Source organism: Lissotriton helveticus, chromosome 12 (assembly GCF_964261635.1).
Source record: "Lissotriton helveticus chromosome 12, aLisHel1.1, whole genome shotgun sequence".
NCBI lineage: Eukaryota > Metazoa > Chordata > Amphibia > Caudata > Salamandridae > Lissotriton > Lissotriton helveticus.
In genome coordinates this window covers 92,562,441-92,583,512 of record NC_136073.1, presented here as the reverse complement: position 1 = coordinate 92,583,512, position 21,072 = coordinate 92,562,441, and the positions used below count along the sequence as shown (strand labels likewise).

Genomic DNA, 21,072 nt, shown 5'->3' with positions numbered 1-21,072 from the left:
AACTTTGTTCCTGTAGCCAGTCCGTGTTCCATCATGATCGGCCTGACGTGACTTTATCCTGAGCTAGCATGACCAGATAAACAGACTTGATGCTTTGTACTTGTTATGCTATTTTTACTTAACTCTTTAAAATGGCATATCCCTGAGTCTACTGCTTGAATGTCAGCTTGTACTTTTCCTACCAATCCTGAAACCCTGGAACTTAAAAACCTTTCCAAATTCAAGACCCCTGGAGGGCCAAGAAAAACCTGACAAGATGATCTGCCAAGGTGCATTGTCTCTTGGCAGATTCAGGCTTCTCCCACTCTAAGCTTCTCCACAGCACCAAATCTGCTTTAGCCAGACTCCACAGTGAAATTATATGCTCTTGTGGTGCCTTTTTGGCTACAGACTGCAACCACACCCCACTAAAGGATTCTGAGTTCTGAAGAAGTTACTAAGTATGACCATAAAAAACTTGACTGGGTGAGACACCAAAAGTATGCCTGGCTAGATTTATTCCTTGATGAAAAATGTAAACAATTGCCACTCACAGCTTTCCATCCAAAAGCCACTAGGTTCACTGGGACCATGTCCAACAGCTTTCTGCTTTGTGGAGCACCTTCAGATACAGACTGCTGCCTTGCCTCCCTGAAGATTTTGGGATTCCATTTTTAAGACTAAGTTCTGAGGTGAAATTTCATCTGGGTCAAACCTTGTTTATGTATCTGACCCATGCTCTATCATGGTTTCCTCAAATTTCATCCGGGTCATGGTCTACCACGTCCAGTTGACCGCAATTGGTGTTAAACACTTTGGGTCTATTTGTTATTAAAACATTCATATCACTGGTTCCTCTTATTGGGATTTTGGTGTTTTCATGTCATTTTATTTATTAAAACGTTCTCTTTCTTCCAAATTTGGTTTGGAATGTTCATTATTTTTTGTTTTGACTCTCTTACTGTTTTGGTACTACATAAATGCTTTACACATTCCCATATATTAAGGCTGTCTGAGCATTTTTTTTTTGTTGAGCTAAGGTTAATTTACTGACTTTGAGCATTCACCATGACAAGAGGTTTCATTGTTACTGAAGGTGGCTAGTCACTCTCCTTGACAAATTATCTAATTTCTGATTGTATAATTCCTCACACATCTCTCATTACTTGAGCTCTCCCTACTACATTCTCTTTGATATCTATCTCAAACAATTATTACAAAATACTTAATTCAAATATACACAAGGGTTTACACTTCGAATCTTCCACTTGTACCCATTCCTTTCATCCTGTCTCAAACTGTTCTCAACCTCTCCATCCGCTCTTATGCCACTTCTTCCTCTGTGTGCCTCTGCATTTGTCAGTTGGTTCTCTTAATGCTCCTAATCCACACCACCATCTTCAATTACATTACTGATTAATCTAAATTATTATTTACTTGATGTCTTATAGTTTACCCAGAAAGCACACATTTTTTCATGAACCATTTTCCCTATTTACACTAGACTTCTGTGTTCCAGAGAATTCTATCCCATACAGAAACTTGTGAATGTATGCCTTTCATGTTTTAATTATGTATAGGATTTTATTGACACAGCGGTTCATTTATACTACATTATTCCCCGGGTCGATAACTGCCCACCATAATTAGCAATGCCCATCTGCCTCGCTGAGATCTCCCTTCACTGAATACAGAGCAATTTGCTGGTAAATTTTTTTGGGACCACTTTCACAATTTTTTGTTTCACTTGTACAAAATCCCTTAGCTGGAGTTTTTTTTTTAGTAAAACAAAAAATCTGTGGCTCTGATGTTCAAAGATATTCTTCCCTGGCTATTTGACAATTGTTTGTTTTCAAAGTCTTGCATGATAGTCCAAGGCAGGAAACGCTGGTGCTGGGTGTCCCATCCTAGACAAGGGGGAGTAGCATTCACTATGATCTAGCAACCCACTGGTGGACAGGCTTCCAAGTCAAAGTTTTCCAATGCCTGTAGGAACTCTCCACTTCCCCATATCTAAATCCCGTGGGGTAGCCACATATTGGGTGATGGACCTTTCATTATTATTTGACAATATGCCCACATGTTGCCAGGCTCTGAAGGAGACCCATTATTTTGCAAATGATAAATACATTAAACATTAAAGGACAATATGTTTCAAAGGCAGAATGAGATTAAAAGGAATTGAGTCAACAAATAAGGCATTAGGGAATTTGGCTTCCCAACTCAGGGTAGTGAGTAGGGCCCAAAGACAGTGGGTTACTAAATGAAGCTCACACCCCTTTCTTAGAGTAAATTCAAGTATAGTATTTAACATTGCACACACCTTGATTGTCAGACAAGCCACACAGCTAATTGGGGCCTGATTTAGAGTTTGATGGGCACAAATGAGGCAGATATCTTGACCACCTTGTTACAAATGCATTACATCCTAATGCAGTTGTAGACAAGTGGGCAGGATATCCGTTATACAAATAATACAATAAATTGTGTGCAGTAATAATGTGTAGTGTGGTGTATAACAAGTAAACATGTAGTGAACAATAATATCAATGTAAAATGGTACAGTAAGAGATACATGTATGACCAAATAAATATTCTTCTATGTGCAGGGGTAAAATGTCTTACTTGCCAAGCTTTCAAATTACTTAAATCTGCACAGGTCCCCCGAATGAAAGGACTGGTATCTTTTTCACAGGACATTAAATTTTGTAAAGCTGTGGCGATGGCATAAACTGCCATGTAGGATTTGTAGGTAATCCCCTGGTGGGAGGCATTGTAATAATTAGGCAGGTTGCTCAGCTTCTCATTTCCTGTGCATAGATTCTTGGAGCTAACCCGGGAACCCAATTGATTTTGCTTGTCTAGCCATTCACAGGCGAAAGCGTCTTCCCAAAACTCATGAATGAAAATGTCATTTGGATACTTTGAAGGGTGGACACTTCTGAGATAGAGGTCAAATCCTGGTATTGCACCACCTTGGATGGAAACCCCAATAGTGCCCGTGACTATTTCTGAGTACTTTGTTAAAGATAGGAGGGCAGATGTGGACCAGGCCTCACTGGCTATCAAAACATTTCCCTTCACATTCTGCCTCATCATCTCATCCAAAATGATGGCCAGGTCTGCATCAGGACAAAAGACAACAATGGCTGTGGCAGTTGAAGCACTGATCACCTGTGTGATGTGAAAGGCATTTCTATCAGTTTGTCCCAGGATAATTTTCTCAGAGAAAGCAATACAAACACCAGCTTTCATGAGTTCTTTCTTCACGATTTTAATGCCCTGTTGACCGTAATCACTGTCATCAGCCAGGAGGCCCAGCCAGGTCCACCCAAAATGCAGTACCAACTGGGCGAGCCCAAGAGACTGGAAGTCATCGCTAGGGATTGTCCGGAAAAAGGAAGGGAACTGGTTCCGGTCACTCAAGAGTGGATTTGTTGAGAAATAACTGATCTATGGCATAAATTAAGGAAGATGTATGTCAAAAGATTGCATTTAGTCCACAAAAACAGAATCAAAAAGGCAGATTATTGGGACAAAATGTATTTTATGAATCTTAGTTCATATTCTGTAGAGGCATGCAAACTACAATAGGTATCTACTCAACATGATTCATATTGACGATGGGTAAACATGCCTTTTCAAGAAGAAAAGTGAAATAATGAAACATTACTTTTAATTAGCCATCCATAATCTTTGTGCAGTTATAAATCACTCCAAAGGATAAAATCCTTTTATTGCGTCAATTTGCAACTAAGCAATCAGCAAATAGGTGTCGGTAGTTGTTCACATAAACTTGTATTTGGGGATATTGGAACAGGGATGCATTACATTTCGAGATGTATCTGAATGTCGCTCATGTGATGTGCAATACCTTTGACAAAACCTACAATTATGGATCATTAAATAAATATGGAAAGCTCGGTGGCTCTTGAGAGATATTAAAATGAATGCTGTTACTCGAAGATTAGTAACATATTTTCTGTTATTATTGTTCCCTTTTACATATCAGTCACTTGAATAATTCCATGGCTAATACTGATTTGTTTGCCAGGGTGGAATATTGCCAGTAAAGACCATGTTCCACTTGATAAAATGCTACATTTGTCACGCCACCAAGAAAGTATGTCACTCACAAAAATAATTTTGATCTAGAACGTTCTGATGTATTTAAATGCATTTGAAGGTGGGCTACAACCCAAACCAAAAGGATTTATAAAAAATTAGTCTCATTAGAGCTTTTGCTTTGAGAACAAGGCATATCTTCTTATTTCTGAATTCCGTATATTAAAACTACAATAAACAAGCATTGACATAGCAAATAGATCGATAGCTGCAGTTGTCATTACTGTTGTCCTTAAAAAGTCTGTGTTCTACACTACTTTTTTTCAGACTAGTCCAAGAGTTATTGTTATTGCAGTATGCTAATTTTCATATGGAACTGAATATTTAACACATACATTGTGACATAACATTGTCTGCCCATTCATAGAATACAGAGCACCAGAAAAAACAAGATTGCATTACAGATCAGGATAGTTTACTCAGAATCAATCAAATGAGTTAGCTCAGGAGCATGTAAAGGTATTACTGATTTCACATTCCAGTGTAATGAGCTGTCGAACTGGTTCACTAATGCATATATAATTAAACTCTTAATAATTGTCTCACTGTCTTTAAAAGTATCTGTGATTATATTGTAAATTAACTATGAATGTAAATGCATTTTCAGACAATGAAGCACCCTTAAGATTATTGGTTTCTAATAAGGGTCATAATATAACATATTAGATACTAAAACCCAAATTGCACCCCAGCAATGTTTAAATAAAAGTGTTACAAGTGTGCTGCAAGTTAAGCAAAAGAAAAGTCAGTTTTTTTTCCTGGGCAAAGTTTATGAAGGATTCTTTGCTGAAACCGAGTCCAGGATAAACAATTATGCAGAACTGTCTCCTTATGAATTTACAACCTGTAATGTTTACGTTTTCAGTTTGCGCATCATGTTGTAATAGATGGATACAATTATACTTTGTTCCATGCACAGTAAAAGAGGACACATTAATACAGAACAGTTTCAAATGGGCACAGTCTGGTATGCTGTGAAATAGCACCAATCGGATAAACAAAGGCTACTCCAGAAGGTATTTATAAATAAATTGGCATGGGAATGATAAAGCTGGAATGTGCCCTATGCTCTCATCAGAAGTGTAGGATAGTGGGATAATTTTTGAGGGGGTGAGAACCTATTTCAAATGATAACGTCAATCCTTGTCAGGATAAACCACAAAAGTCACTAAATAAATCTGTGCTTAACCATTTAGTAGCTTGGCACAAAAGCAGTCAGGCTTAACTTAGAGGTAATGTGTAAAGTACCTAGGCAGCACACAAACAGCATTTAAGTGAAAACACAACTCAAGAAAAAAACAAAACCAGTTTAGGAAAATAGAGAGGGAAACGAAAATCTTACCTGCAACACGCCGCAGCTTGCCAGAAACCACAGTCCACGCCGCCACCGCCGAGAGTCACCTTTCCTGCAGTTTGGACGCGCCGCCGCTCCGGGACTACGAATCCCGGCAGCCTACGCGGCGGCGCGCGTTGTGACACCGCGAGGGCGACAGGGAGGCGCATTAAAGCGCCGCAGGACCGGCGGAGCAGGGGGGAAACGAAAATCTTACCTGCAACACGCCGCAGCTTGCCAGAAACCACAGTCCACGCCGCCACCGCCGAGAGTCACCTTTCCTGCAGTTTGGACGCGCCGCCGCTCCGGGACTACGAATCCCAGCAGCCTACGCGGCGGCGCGCGTTGTGACACCGCGAGGGCGCCAGGGAGGCGCATTAAAGTGCCGCAGGACCGGCGGAGCAGGGGGGAAACGAAAATCTTACCTGCAACACGCCACAGCTTGCCAGAAACCACAGTCCACGCCGCCACCGCCGAGAGTCACCTTTCCTGCAGTTTGGACGCGCCGCCGCTCCGGGACTACGAATCCCGGCAGCCTACGCGGCGGCGCGCGTTGTGACACCGCGAGGGCGCCAGGGAAGCGCATTAAAGCGCCGCAGGACCGGCGGAGCAGGGGGGAAACGAAAATCTTACCTGCAACACGCCGCAGCTTGCCAGAAACCACAGTCCACGCCGCCACCGCCGAGAGTCACCTTTCCTGCAGTTTGGACGCGCCGCCGCTCCGGGACTACGAATCCCGGCAGCCTACGCGGCGGCGCACGTTGTGACACCGCGAGGGCGCCAGGGAGGCGCATTAAAGCGCCGCAGGACCGGCGGAGCAGGGGGGAAACGAAAATCTTACCTGCAACACGCCGCAGCTTGCCAGAAACCACAGTCCACGCCGCCACCGCCGAGAGTCACCTTTCCTGCAGTTTGGACGCGCCGCCGCTCCGGGACTACGAATCCCGGCAGCCTACGCGGCGGCGCGCGTTGTGACACCGCGAGGGCGCCAGGGAGGCGCATTAAAGTGCCGCAGGACCGGCGGAGCAGGGGGGAAACGAAAATCTTACCTGCAACACGCCACAGCTTGCCAGAAACCACAGTCCACGCCGCCACCGCCGAGAGTCACCTTTCCTGCAGTTTGGACGCGCCGCCGCTCCGGGACTACGAATCCCGGCAGCCTACGCGGCGGCGCGCGTTGTGACACCGCGAGGGCGCCAGGGAAGCGCATTAAAGCGCCGCAGGACCGGCGGAGCAGGGGGGAAACGAAAATCTTACCTGCAACACGCCGCAGCTTGCCAGAAACCACAGTCCACGCCGCCACCGCCGAGAGTCACCTTTCCTGCAGTTTGGACGCGCCGCCGCTCCGGGACTACGAATCCCGGCAGCCTACGCGGCGGCGCACGTTGTGACACCGCGAGGGCGCCAGGGAGGCGCATTAAAGCGCCGCAGGACCGGCGGAGCAGGGGGGAAACGAAAATCTTACCTGCAACACGCCGCAGCTTGCCAGAAACCACAGCCCACGCCGCCACCGCCGAGAGTCACCTTTCCTGCAGTTTGGACGCGCCGCCGCTCCGGGACTACGAATCCCGGCAGCCTACGCGGCGGCGCGCGTTGTGACACCGCGAGGGCGCCAGGGAGGCGCATTAAAGCGCCACAGGACCGGCGGAGCAGGGGGGAAACGAAAATCTTACCTGCAACACGCCGCAGCTTGCCAGAAACCACAGTCCACGCCGCCACCGCCGAGAGTCACCTTTCCTGCAGTTTGGACGCGCCGCCGCTCCGGGACTACGAATCCCGGCAGCCTACGCGGCGGCAAGCGTTGTGACACCGCGAGGGCGCCAGGGAGGCGCATTAAAGCGCCGCAGGACTGGCGGAGCAGGGGGGAAACGAAAATCTTACCTGCAACACGCCGCAGCTTGCCAGAAACCACAGTCCACGCCGCCACCGTCGAGAGTCACCTTTCCTGCAGTTTGGACGCGCCGCCGCCCTGGGACTACGAATCCCGGCAGCCTACGCGGCGGCGCGCGTTGTGACACCGCGAGGGCGCCAGGGAGGCGCATTAAAGCGCCGCAGGACCGGCGGAGCAGGGGGGAAACGAAAATCTTACCTGCAACACGCCGCAGCTTGCCAGAAACCACAGCCCACGCCGCCACCGCCGAGAGTCACCTTTCCTGCAGTTTGGACGCGCCGCCGCTCCGGGACTACGAATCCCGGCAGCCTACGCGGCGGCGCGCGTTGTGACACGCGAGGGCGCCAGGTAGGCGCATTAAAGCGCCGCAGGACCGGCGGAGCAGGGGGGAAACGAAAATCTTACCTGCAACACGCCGCAGCTTGCCAGAAACCACAGTCCACGCCGCCACCGCCGAGAGTCACCTTTCCAGCAGTTTGGACGCGCCGCCGCTCCGGGACTACGAATCCCGGCAGCCTACGCGGCGGCGCGCGTTGTGACACCGCGAGGGCGCCAGGGAGGCGCATTAAAGCGCCGCAGGACCGGCGGAGCAGGGGGGAAACGAAAATCGTACCTGCAACACGCCGCAGCTTGCCAGAAACCACAGTCCACGCCGCCACCGCCGAGAGTCACCTTTCCTGCAGTTTGGACGCGCCGCGGCTCCGGGACTACGAATCCCGGCAGCCTACGCGGCGGCGCGCGTTGTGACACCGCGAGGGCGCCAGGGAGGCGCATTAAAGCGCCGCAGGACCAGCTTCGCGGGACGCCCGGGGCTAAGCCCGGGCAAAGGGCGGGCCCTCTACGGCCCTCATCGGCAGGAAGAGTCAGGGGCAGGGCCAGAAACGCTGCCGGACACACATGCAAGTAAGAATCAAACTTTATTGAGCTATCTTTCAGTTTCTTTATTATTTAAAAATTTGGCTGTGAATAAATTCTAAATATGGCTACGAAACCTAAGGAAACCCCACAAAATACCCTTGACAATTACCTTGTTCAGACTGTGAAGAAAATCAACACGCAGAGGAGAACTTCACTTGGGCTAAGCCAATCTCCAGACCTTCATTGTTTGTCCCCGACTGCATCTATCCTGATTGATGATACTATTTTGCAGGAAACCAATCAGGACAGCATAATCAGCGGCCCCATTTTTCAAGGATTACAAAATGCACTTGATATCGTACCCCTAGTCTCTGAGGCTAATAATACACAAGCCGAAAGTGACTCTGATAATGACTCTGGCCAGGAGAGACATGTTCGAGTTACATCTGATGATCAGACACCTAAAGGGCGTACTATAAGACCAAGACGATTATGCACTAAGAATCCTCCCAAGCAGGGCGGACTACGTCCAGGGATAAGAAAGAAGAAGGATATTACCCCAAAGAAAAAGCAAGTTAACTTAGTGGAGGACATACCAAATCATACTCTGGAGGACACACTCTATGAAAGGATTGCTAACTTATTTGAGTTAAAAATTAACACCATTGTAAAGCCTCTGATTTCTAAGATTGATAAACTGCAAGCAGAGATCAAAAGATTAGGTGGTCTCCACACTACGATCGCAGGAGGGGTAGATAATATTACCACCATAATTACTAATCTTGGTAATAATATAGGGGAAAATGTGGTTATTGAGACTGTGAAAGATGGTGCAGGGACTCAACTGCCTGTTGAAGATTTATTGTCCCAACCTTCAACATCATCAGCCACTACTACTGAGGGCTCTCTCTTAATTAACATCCCAACAGACATTAGTCCCAAAGTAAGTTTACCCCCAATAACTGCCTACCCCACGGACCCCCTACAATTTTTAGTTGAGGCTACACCAGTGGTTCTTGTGTTAGCAAATGTTCCTCCCTTGGAAGGGGGAACAGTAGAAAGTTCTACCTCCCTTACAAGTAAGGCTCTGCATTGGCTAACAAGTAATATGCGGTTTGCCCCAGGGGGAAAACAACAACTGGCAAACGTAATTCAGTCAGCAACCAGGGTCCCCTGGCTGGGTAATTGGCCGAAAAAATGTAAAGGGGACTGTGTGACAGTGAGCCTTACACATCAAGATGCACTACCTAACATACTTGCCAATTTATTCCCTCCACAACGTAGACAAGGTACTGTCGTTCCCCTGACTCTGAAGTTCTTTTATGGGGAGCAACAAAATGTCACTCATCCAAGGACTCCTGCACCAGGGTGGGATAGATTGTGGGATTTTAATTCTAGAAGGGTGCAAGACTCAAGACATAATGCTATGATTCATTGCCCCCTTCTACCACAGCGAAATGTTTTCGTAGAACCCCTTCAATTATTCAATCGCTATGCCCCACTGTCCTTTATGGATCAGAATGATTGACTCTCTCCTAGAAAAGATATAAACGATGAGAGCCTCTTGCATGCACCTGGCCATTCAGAACCTAAACCTATAGCTGTCAGTGCCTGCAAAATTCTGAGTTGGAACGTCGCTGGAATCAGATCTAAATTCGACGATAAGAACTGGTTGGAGGCGGTCAGATCCAACGACGTTCTTGCCTTCCAAGAAACTTGGGAGAGGTCGGATAAACTTGTTTTAGACGGCTTCTCTCATTTCTTTGTACCTGCAGTACCTAGCAGCTCGGGAAGGGCAAAGGGGGGCCTGGCTATATATATTTCCTTAGATTTAAAAGGGAAACCAAGGCAGGTTAAAACAAACTCAACAAATATTCTAGCGGTTGAATTAATTTTACAAAACTCACAGCCTATATTGTTTGTAAACTTTTATAATTCTCCTGTCAGTCAAATCTTGAATGAGCATCTGGTAGCCTTAGAGGATTTCTTGTCCACCCACAGTGAGAATAGTGTTCATGGTTTTGATGTAATTCTCATGGGAGATTGTAATATCCACCCATGTAATATGGATTGTCGCGTGGAACATGAGGATTTTTCCCCCTACCTCCCTATCCCGCACTTTGAACACTCACTACGTGGAGAGGCCCTGGAATCACTCTTAGCAACTTTTAATCTTTATGAATTTCACAGCAGCAACACATGTCTGAAGCTACCAACATATGTGGGTAATAATTCCGGTACAATTGTGGATTATATCTTTTTATCGTCCGGTATATTGCCTGAAGTAACTAACTACAAGGTAGAAACCTCAGCTTTTAGTGATCATAACCCACTAATTTTAGAAATAGTATCTCAGGGAGTTTTAGAAAAAAGAGAATTTGAAGCTTTATGTGTAACTGACCTAGTGCTGGGAGACCAGAATCGCAGACTGAAATGGGACCAAGTAACCCCAATTACCTTCATACAGGATTCTCTGGCTAAAGTAGAGAAGGAGGTTGCAATCTGTTTGGATAATAATAATTACTCTGCTACCACTTTGTTAGAAGCTTTTAGTGTTATTTGTCACCAGGTCAATTTAGACCTGACTGTAAAAAATAGGCCAAACACAAATAGGGGTCCAAAGTGGTTTGATTCAAATTGTTCCAAGGCGCATTCGATCCTCTTAAAAGCTCTAAAAAGTGAACCAAGAGAAAAAGAACTGATAGCATCACTTAGAAAAAAATATAATAGTGCTATCAGGATGAGGAAATCCGAAATCAAAAAAGAGGCATGGAACGATTTATTATCGCCCGACATACAGAGGGATAGCTCTAGATTTTGGGCGATAATTAACCACCCTTTTTTCGTGGGCATAGAGAAGAGGAGAGCAGATTGCACTATACCCGATGAACAGTGGGTTACACATTTCAGTAACATCTATAGCTGCCCTGATAATACCTTAGGCTGTGAAACACAGTTTACACAAGTAGCAGCTATTATCCCACCTTTTAGCACTGATGAGGTAAAAAAAGCCATCAGCGACACACATTCGAAAAAGGCATCGGGCCCCGATGGGGTTCCCGCAGATTTCTTTAAGTGTGCCCCCGAATTAAGCACTAAAATTCTCACTAATATTTTTAACGCTACAAGAAATTTTATTTTTCCTACCAGCTGGTCTAAGTCTACTATAATACCGATTTTTAAAAAGGGACAAAGGACAGATCCGGCCTGTTACAGGCCAATCTCCCTTATTGATTCTAGTGTAAAAATGTTAGGGAGAGTCCTTTTAGGAAGACTGAACCAGCTTTTAGAAGGGAAGGGTGCCATGTCAAACGCACAATATGGCTTTAGAGCCAAAAGAGGAACCCTTGATCAGTGTTTAAATCTAGAACTGATCATAAATAAATATGTTACTGCTAAGGGGGGCTCACTGTACATGGCCTTTATGGACCTCTCCTCAGCTTTTGACCTGGTTAACAGGGCTAAGCTGTGGAGGGTCCTTCTGTCCATGGGCATTGATGCCCCCCTGGTAAGGTACCTAGCGGAACTACACAGAGATCTCAAAACCTCGGTCAGGGTGACTAGTGAAGGAAGATGTACCTGTCACTTTAAGTCAGAGAGGGGGGTCAGACAGGGGTGTATCCTCGCCCCCCTTCTCTTTACTCTCTACATAAATGACCTTGAGGCAGTTCTGGTAGATTCTCACATTGACATCCCACGTGCAGGAGAGATAAAGATACCTGTCCTCTTGTACGCGGACGATGCCGTCCTCTTAGCACGCTCCGGAGTGGCATTAAACAAACTCCTTTCATCATTTGGGGATTTCATGTCCTCCTTGGACATGAAAACTAACAAAGAAAAATCCCATGTGATGATAGCAGGAGCTGCAGGCAGAAAAAGAAAAACCAAATCCTTTTTCTGCGCTGGGAAGGAAATCAGGAGAGTTCCGTCCTTTCCCTATTTAGGAGTAATTTTCGATGAAAAGGGTACGTGGGGCCCTCAGCTTCTGGCTAAAAGCAACGCTGTAGCAAGAGCGGCTGCTGGGTTGCTTGGTTTCGCCAGAAAACTTGGAGCCCGTCCCATGGAAAGCATTATAAAGGTTTACAAAGCTAAATGTTTGTCGGTTGCTCAATATGGCTCTGTTATTTGGGGGTACACAAATCATGAGTTTGATAAAATTCAGAAAGTAGAAAATAAATTTCTACGAACTCTGCTTTCTGTCCCCCAATCAACTTCTACATACATTATCCACTCAGAGCTTGGATTGGGTTATATTACCGACCTGCTGAAATTAGCCCCAGTTATCGGATGGCTGAAAGTCTGGTTAAACCAGGAGCTTACTTTAAACCACTCAATCCTTAAAGATTGTTTAACCCTGGATAGAGCGCGCAATATTCCATGGCTAAAATATGTTCAGACTCAGTTGACACTAGTCGGCCGACCTGAACTTTTTTCTTCTCCTCATCTGATAAGTCAGGAAGACTTAAAAGTAGTTAAAAATCTCCTGACACATTTTTATACTTCGGAGAGGGAAGTTATAGATCTAATTAAACCAACAGTCAGGAAACATTGTATGCTAATAACAGACCCAGGAACGGAACCATACCTTTTATTGGTAAATAAACCATTCCATCGTTTCCTCTTAACAAGATTCCGCCTGGATTTGATCCATCACATTCTGGGTAATTTTAAAAAGTGGTCTAGACCTGAAAATGCTGAACCATGTGATTGCGATAATTTTTCCATTCAGGACACGACTCATTTTACTTTCTTCTGCAGCCATTACCAAGATAATAGGAAAAAATATTTGTTGCCAATACTGTGCAATTTGGGTTTTACACAGGTAAAACCAGCTTTGTTGTTCCTGCAACTTCTTCCGAACCCAAAGGTAGCATTTCATGTTGCTAGCTTTTTGGTTGCAGGTGCTCGCACAAATAAGCATCGTTCTAAAACTAAGCACCTTGTCCCAGGTTAATTGTTTACTTTTTATACTGTACTGATTTTTACTCTTTTTAATATTAATGCATAATTTATTTTGTATTATGTGATTTTAGGGTTTTTTAACCAAATATGTGTATTGATGAAATGAAATGTTGTTATGTATCATTGCTCGTTATTTTATGATTTTTAATAATCGAATAAAGATAATTGACTGACTGACTGACTGAGTAAATTCTTATAAATAATTTGATACTAAAATGACAAAAATACAATCAGTAGGACGCAAGTTATGAATGTTTTAAGTTTTTAGTACGAACAAGCACCTAAATGATCAAAGTGTCATCCGCGGATATCCAGTCGCAGAAAATGTAGCCAAAATTGACAAATATGGCTGACCACAATAAAGTGTGTTTCAGACACAAGAAGTGGATTGGGCCAGGTCACTTCTTCCTTCATACTTTGAAGAAATTTAGCAAAAAGTATTATGAAATGATAAAGTTCAGTGGGGCAAGGTTGCAAGCGTGTCTATGGTGGAGTGTCTTAGTCGGGGAGCCTTGGGTCGAGGCCACAGTGAAGATTTCCATGTTTGGACTCAGTCTCTATTTTGGAAGTCAAAAATCTCCAGGGGGGCGAGGCAGGCGGCTGTAGCCGAAGACAACTCCAGGGACTTGTATACCCCTTTGGCGAAGGACCGCAGAAAAGGATTTGCTGCTGCAGAGAAGTGCATAGTATGAGCAGCAGTGAAGTCAGGCTGACCAGTGATGTACTTTGGGTGGATATATAAGCAGGTTGGTCCCAGTCTCCTCCTGGTTCTCAGAGCGGTTTTATCCCTAAATTGTCAAATCTGGATTTTGGCAATTTGGGCACCTTTAGCATGATAAGCAAGGGTACAGGGCTGGTGAGACAACACTTGGGGGATAAGGACTCAGACAGGTTGGGTCCAGGTGTGGATTTCATATGGTGGGTTTGTTTTGTGTCTCTGATCTGAACAGGAGGCCAGCAAACTAGCCCTTGAAGTCACTTTGGTATTTCTGGGGTCAGGCGAAAATGCAGGGCTCAACAGCAGAGCTGGTCCTTGAGGGTTCAAGGCAGGCCCCAGGAAGCAAAGCACGACTTCCAGGTACTGCAAAGCAGTTGTGTAGAGTGCACAGAAAGTCATAGCAGCAGGTAGTCCTCTGAGAATCCTTCTGGAGGTCCAGGAGTGAACTGAAGAGTGGGTCTGAGGGTTTTATGTCTTCCACAACCTGGGTACTCACCAATGACTATGTCTCATATGGAGCTTAGTATAACACATCTTTATTCATCTGTGTGTAAACGCAAACTCAACACTTTAAACCTGAAGTGACTTCCCTACACTCTAAAGCTTACATTACAGTTCTGCGGAGCCCATCAGGTTCTACAAGGTTTACGTCATTGCTAACTATAAAGACACTACATTTTCCCCTCTCTAAAATATATATATATTTTTTTTTACAAAGATCTATAGAATGATAGCTCTTTATTGAGTCATTGTCGCTTTCTAGTCACACATCCTGATTGTGTCATCGGAAACTGGGAACCGGTAGTAGAAGTGTCCGATTGCTTTTAGTGAAATTGTGGGACAATGTCTGAATTACTTTGGTGCTTTTTTATGTTGACTTTTCTTTGACCTGTATTTTTCTTCAAATGCGGCCAATCCAGCATGCGCACGTTTCTCTTAGGTAAACATCAACATTGCACAACCACCTTGAACTTGACAATGATTTCGATGATCAACTTTGTTTGGTGTTGACTTGCCTCAACTGTTTCGCTTGGCCTTGTGGGCGTGCCTTGATCATCGTATCTTGAATGTTCGGGCAGCCATTTTGTCTTTGCACCTATACACATTTGCTTTTTCCTTTGCCTTGTAAACCATTAAAAAAAGATCTCCTTTCCACAGTCTTTGGAGATCTGTCCAATGGTGGGACATGTACCTTCATGTGGAAATGAAAATCCACACCTGAAACACAGCATTTTTCGATGTAGATATTACACTGTGTCCCTCTGCCTTGTGCTTTGGCATACTTTTCATGCTCAGGACTGCCTCACTCTGGTTACCTTCGGCCTTCATTCCAGCAGTTTGTCAATCAACATGTTTTTTTAGCTGTGGCAGCCATGAGAACTCTCTCCAGACTAGGGGCATTATCAATGATGCCGTGAGAAAATTTTGCACCGCCGTGTGTCACTGTTTGTGATGCACAGGTGGTTTAAAAAATGCCCCATGGTGAGCCCTATTTACAAAGTGACGAATGTAAGCAGATGTATCACTTTGTAAAGCCCTAAGCTACATTATACCTGCATCAGGTATAATGTATGCATGGTGGGCTTACCCCTGTAAAAAGCCTCTTAGAAATGGAGCAATGAAATCTATTAGATTTCACTGCTCCACTTCTAGGACGCCACTGCGTAAAAGTCGTACGGCTGCCTCATAGCATGTGTAAGACCGATGCAGGCACATTTAACATGAAACTTGCAAAGTGTCAGGACAAATTTGCTGGTGTTGCGTCACTTTTGCGACACACTCCAGCATTTGTCATTACTGTGCCTACAGATATGTCATAAATACTGACATATCTTTAGCTCCTTGCCACAGGGAGCACAGTACATTAAATATAGCTCATCCATCAGATTGCAGGGAGGGCATAGTGAAAACTGCTGCATCGCTGTTTTCACGCAGTGATGTGACAGTTTTTATAAATGAGGTTCTCTCAGCATTCATAATCTGAATGGATCTGACAGGCATGCGTCAATAACTCTGGGACTTATAGCTTTCTCATTATTAAATTGATTGAATTTGCAGTTTTTGATGAGTGTATCTAGTCTCTCAACACATCTGTTGATGGTTTTTCCAACGCTCTGTAATTCTTGAGTGAAAGTGTATCTTTCATAATCTACATTTGGTATTGGATTGAACTGAGATTTGAAGCTGCTTTGATTTGACGGTATGTAATTTCTTCAGGTAGCAGCATTACCTTTATGTCTTTTTTCACATCTTAACCAGCAAGATTCTTGAGGTATCTAATAATCTTCTTGTTACCTGCATCTTCTATCGCATCAATGAAATCCTCAAATGTCTCTTACAAAGCAGTCCGCCTATCAGCAATATTTAGCTTTTTTGCTGTATTGAATTATGGTGGTGGTTTCAAGAAGGCGGTCGTATTGTAACCATTTATGAGATTGGCTGACACTGAGGGTGGAGTTTTCTCTGACACTCTCTGCTATCTGCTTGGCATGCTTCATCCATACCATCTCTGAGGCCCTGTGCTGTGTTGACCTCTGGGTCACTCTGGATAGTCTGTGGAACCCTGACCTCCTACTTGGTCTCCATTGGAGCCTTTTACTTTTAGGAAAAGCTTTGGAGTATGCCGCTTTGTGTATGGACGGCTCCTCAAGCACAACTTGGGCACTTCGTCTGGGGTCATTCCATCCAATTCTGGGGTATGATGACTGTCTTTACTCAGTTCTGTTAAGCAGATGACTGTTTCTTGTATATGAATTACTTTGCTTGTAGGCGTTTCTTTGTACTGTCTGACACTTGGTTGATCTCTGCTCGCAGCATTCTGTTCGCATTGTAATCCTGCAATTTGCTGTCACTATTGCTGTTCTTTCACTACCTGGTTGTATCTGCCTTTAATGTTACCACTCCTTATGATGGATATCATTAAACCGTGTAGTAGCGCATTACCTCTTTTTACAGCCTTCCCAGCCAGTTCTTTGCTAACGATGTGTAGACTTCTCGTGAAGCTTTCGCATCTTCAAATGCTTTACACTGGCAGGAGTTGGGCTTTAACTCCACATATCCAAATGTCGATTCTTCACTTCGATTGAGGCACACAAGGCATGAACGAGCAGTTGGCTAGACCACAGCAAACTCCCTGGGACAGCACTGTTGATGTTTGTGGTACTTATCCCAAATCTCGTTGCCAGTCTCAAGCCTGGGCACATGCAAATGACTATGCCACACATGGAGCATAGTATAACACCTCTTTCTTCATCAGCATGTAACAGCAAACTCAATATTCTAAACCTGCATGCACTCCACTATGCTCTAACGCTTATATCACAGTTCTACAGAGTCCATCAGGAACCACATAGGTTCTGTCATTCCGAACTCTCATGATACAACACCTTCTGGAAGGTGGGGTTCACTTCTAGAACGTCTGTTTGAAGTGCATGGCATTTCCTGACTCCCCTGCCTTCTCCAAGCTGGCTGCAGTGACAAGATGGGGGTGATAAAAAAAAGTCCTTTGTGCGAAGGCAGAGCCCAGCCTATTTAGCTGCAATCAGGGCTGTGTTCGCCTCCGACCCCATCCTGCCACTGGATGGCTCCTTCAGGCACACCTTATCCCTCCATTATGTGACTGTCTAAGAGGAGTTTACATAGTCTGAATGTCATATACATCCAAGACGGAATGCAGAGACATAAAGGGCTAGGGGTAGGAAAATGCCAACTTTCTCAAAGTATATTTTTGTAACACAGGATCTACCCAAATGTCAATGTGAAACTTTCTCAAAGTGGCATTTTCAAAACTGTAATAAAAAATCTGAATGTATAATTAAAGAAGATTTTTCATTACAACACATAGATACCCAACATGTATTGAAATTGAATATAGGAGTTTTTCACTACCAGGAAATGTAAAACTTGAAAGTACATATCCACCTTTTAAGTGCAATGCACCCTGCCCTATGGGCTACCTGGGTCCTACATTAGTGGTGTTTAATATGCAATAAAAGGGTTTCAACAAACCATAACCAAGTTATTTATTGATTGATTGCAATAAAAGGGGAATTTAAGCTTGGGAATGGGGTTTATATTGGCAAGTTGAATTGGTAGTTTAAAACAGTATTCAGGCTGCAATGGCAGGCCTGGGACATGCTTGAGGTGCTAATTAAGTGGGAGGCACAATGGGTGCCTCAGGCCCACTAGTAGCGTTTAATTTACAGGTCCTGGATACATGGTAATACTACACTCCCAATCAGGTTTTGGCCAATTATCCCATGTTTAAGGGGGAGGGAACAAGCACTTTAGTACTTGTTAACAGTGATAAAGTGCACACAGTCCTGAGGCCAAAAAAAACGATTTCCCCAAAAAGTGGAAGGCCAAAGGCAAAAAGATTTAGGGGCTATCCTGCAGTGAGGACCACGTCCAACAGTATGTATCTATATTTTGTGACTGAAATCCAATCAGAAACAAATTATGGCTTTACTGACTTCCTAGATGGGGGGAAGTTACACACTAATAAAATGGAAGGAGAACCCCGTTACCCCTTCCCCTTTGAGGATGAAAATGTTTTAATATGTGTATCATATTTTTTCTTTTTAGTGAGGTTTGGTCCTGATGAGAACCCCTCAAATGAAGGGGTTAGAAATGCGTAGACCTTTGGATAAACCAAACAATTGCTTGTTTATTAGTGTATATTTTACTTAAAACGGATCCATTCAAAACTAATTAGGTCCATCAAGTGTAAATATTGTACAGTATTTTTTCTAATGGAAAGAAGTCTTTTGTGAATTAATATTGTTTGCTTTATAGCATGTACATGTTCTATTGTTTATGAGTATGAGTGTAGTATGTATGAAGAGGTGAGTCTGTTGTGAACTGTTGTTTAATGTGCTAGATTTTTGTACAGTATTTGTGGGTTTACTGTATAATGTATTGTACATATAGATATAGAAAGACAACGTTTTTGAAAAAATTAAGTGAAAAACTAAAATAAAAGTGACTAATGAGCTTTAAGATGTAATGATGTTTTGTTCATACATCTGTATCTAATTAGTTTTGCAAGTAGCAGCAGTTTTGGCAATTGGTTGTGCTTTTTTGGGTTACTATGTTTGGAGGCCATCACAGGAATAGAGGGCCACTGGGGTAAGCAGACCACCTTCTCTGTGATTGCTTTTTATTGAAGTATTTTTTAATGCAGTCCGTAAAGGAAACAGGTCTGTATTTAAAAAGTAAAGTTTACCTCTTTTTTGTGTAAGCGTTGGCAGCATTCTCTGGACCACTGCCTACTCTTCAACAAAGATTGTTTTTTCATTCACAAATGGCAAAAGGGCCATTTTGCAAATGCATTACCACTTTCTTGGAGATGTTGGTAAAATATCAATAATTTCTGTGCAGATAAGAAAATATTGATACTGAGGAATCCTACAGCATTCCCCTGTTTGATCCTGAATCAGGATCCGTTTGAGATCCGACTCAGAAAAAAAAATGTAATTCTAAAATTTGATTAGTATATATGAAAAATTGTACAAATGATTGCAAACTCAGAATTGGAGAGTCTGCAAACATTAAAATGCTTAGTACAGCTGGCCCAATTATATTTATAAGCAGTAAATAGCGGAAATTGAAGCAGAGGATGTTTTTCTGCTGGCATGTACCCGTTTTGCCTTTAATCAGGTGCATTAATTTCCCTTTGCCGTTCATAACCTAGGTGTGTAACATACATTTTCTAATGCTTTTAGTCCTGCCTGAATATTTTCCTATTCACAAAGTTTCCATCTGATGCAAGTGTGACTTTCATTTTTAAAGAGACCAATTTGTTAACGCCTACTAACCTTATCATTTTCTGTAGTTGTCCCTCACACAGGTACAACATTGCTCAGTTGAACTCGCTCAACAATCACTATCTCATATGCTCCTGGCTCCTCACTCCATTCGTGTACAGACTCCCTCACACTCTTGGATCAGGAATAGGCATGTGATGCAGATCCCAGAAAGAACAGATACACTTGAGAGTAAAATTGCTGGAATCTCATCATGACCAATAGGTGAAACATACCAGCAATCCATCAATCCTAAGATGGTCGATGTCCAGGCCTAGATTTACTAAGATGTTGTGTCTGGATTGCATCACTTGTTGGTGCAGCACAGATGCAAAATCTATTTTGGGATTTACAAGGGCATGCACAGCCCAATTTGCATGGCTTTGTATGGCTTGAAAAACAAATCTTTTGCATTATCCTGCCTTAGTGTAGCATTAGATGGGTGGATCATTCGGGTTCCCATACATCCACTCAGGTATTTAAATGGAAACCAATATTTACAAAGACTTGTAGACATTGGTTTGCGCCAAAATAGTGCAACTACCAGTGGCTGGTGTAATAGTGAGAAATGTATTTCTTTTTTTACTCTGCATATGTTCCAAATTCTGCAGCACACATGCAAAGAGGAATTATCCCCACCTTATAGTTTTTGTGCAGGAAGATGTTCCTTCCTGTACAAAAACGATGCTGACCACAATGAATGCACCCTTGAAACATGACACAAGGGTTTCTGCATTGGTGCTAGGCAGCCACAAGTCCACCAGCAGTAGGAGTGAGCAGAACTGCACCATTTCTTTGTAAATATTCAAAGTTCTGCTATCTCCCTTTCATTTAAAGCAGTGACACAACTTCCCTTGATGTGCTAATTTGAGTGAAATCTTAGTAAATCCTGACCGTTATGTGTGTCTACACTCAGCCTTGAAGTAACTGGTAGTAGGATTCAGAGGTTTCTACAAGTATTTACATTTTATTGAAAGATACGTTTTTATTAGTAACAGTGGTCAGTATTTTAGTAGACTCACCTGGGGAATCCTGAAGAGCCCCACCATTTGTGCCATGACCATTGAGCGCGTGGACCCAGAGTCACCCACAACACCCACGAGTGTTGGTTTCTCCTTGCACCGGTAGTTTGCAATGGTCTCCTCTTGCCCTGTCAACATCCACATTGTTCCCTCGAGCACCCTCTACAGTGCCCTGCAGGAGTCATAAATCCAGAATCCCAGGGTGATGTTGGGCAGCAGGTCAGGATTATTGTTGATCTCCTCGATGGCAAAGGTCATGCCTTGTAGCCACTGATAATCCAGGGATCCAAACCTAAGGCATTCAAAAGGTCATACATTTAAAGAAGAGGGCTAAATACAAAAATTGGATAAATAAGCGAAAGACATGCTATATTGGTATG

General features: G+C 43.7%; 1 protein-coding gene across 1 annotated transcript in view; it reads right to left on the bottom strand.

Annotated features, from left to right (window-relative positions):
- Positions 1-20,836, bottom strand: part of LOC144797915 (extracellular calcium-sensing receptor-like) — a 30,842-nt gene extending 10,006 nt beyond the window's left edge. Inside the window, exons 1-2 of the mRNA XM_078668717.1 lie at positions 20,693-20,836; positions 2,605-3,432 (exon numbers count right to left, since the gene is read on the bottom strand). Of these exons, the coding sequence (XP_078524843.1) occupies positions 2,605-3,432; positions 20,693-20,836 (972 nt within the window). The remainder of the gene's footprint in view (positions 1-2,604; positions 3,433-20,692) is intronic.
- Between the last annotated feature and the right edge of the window lie 236 nt (positions 20,837-21,072).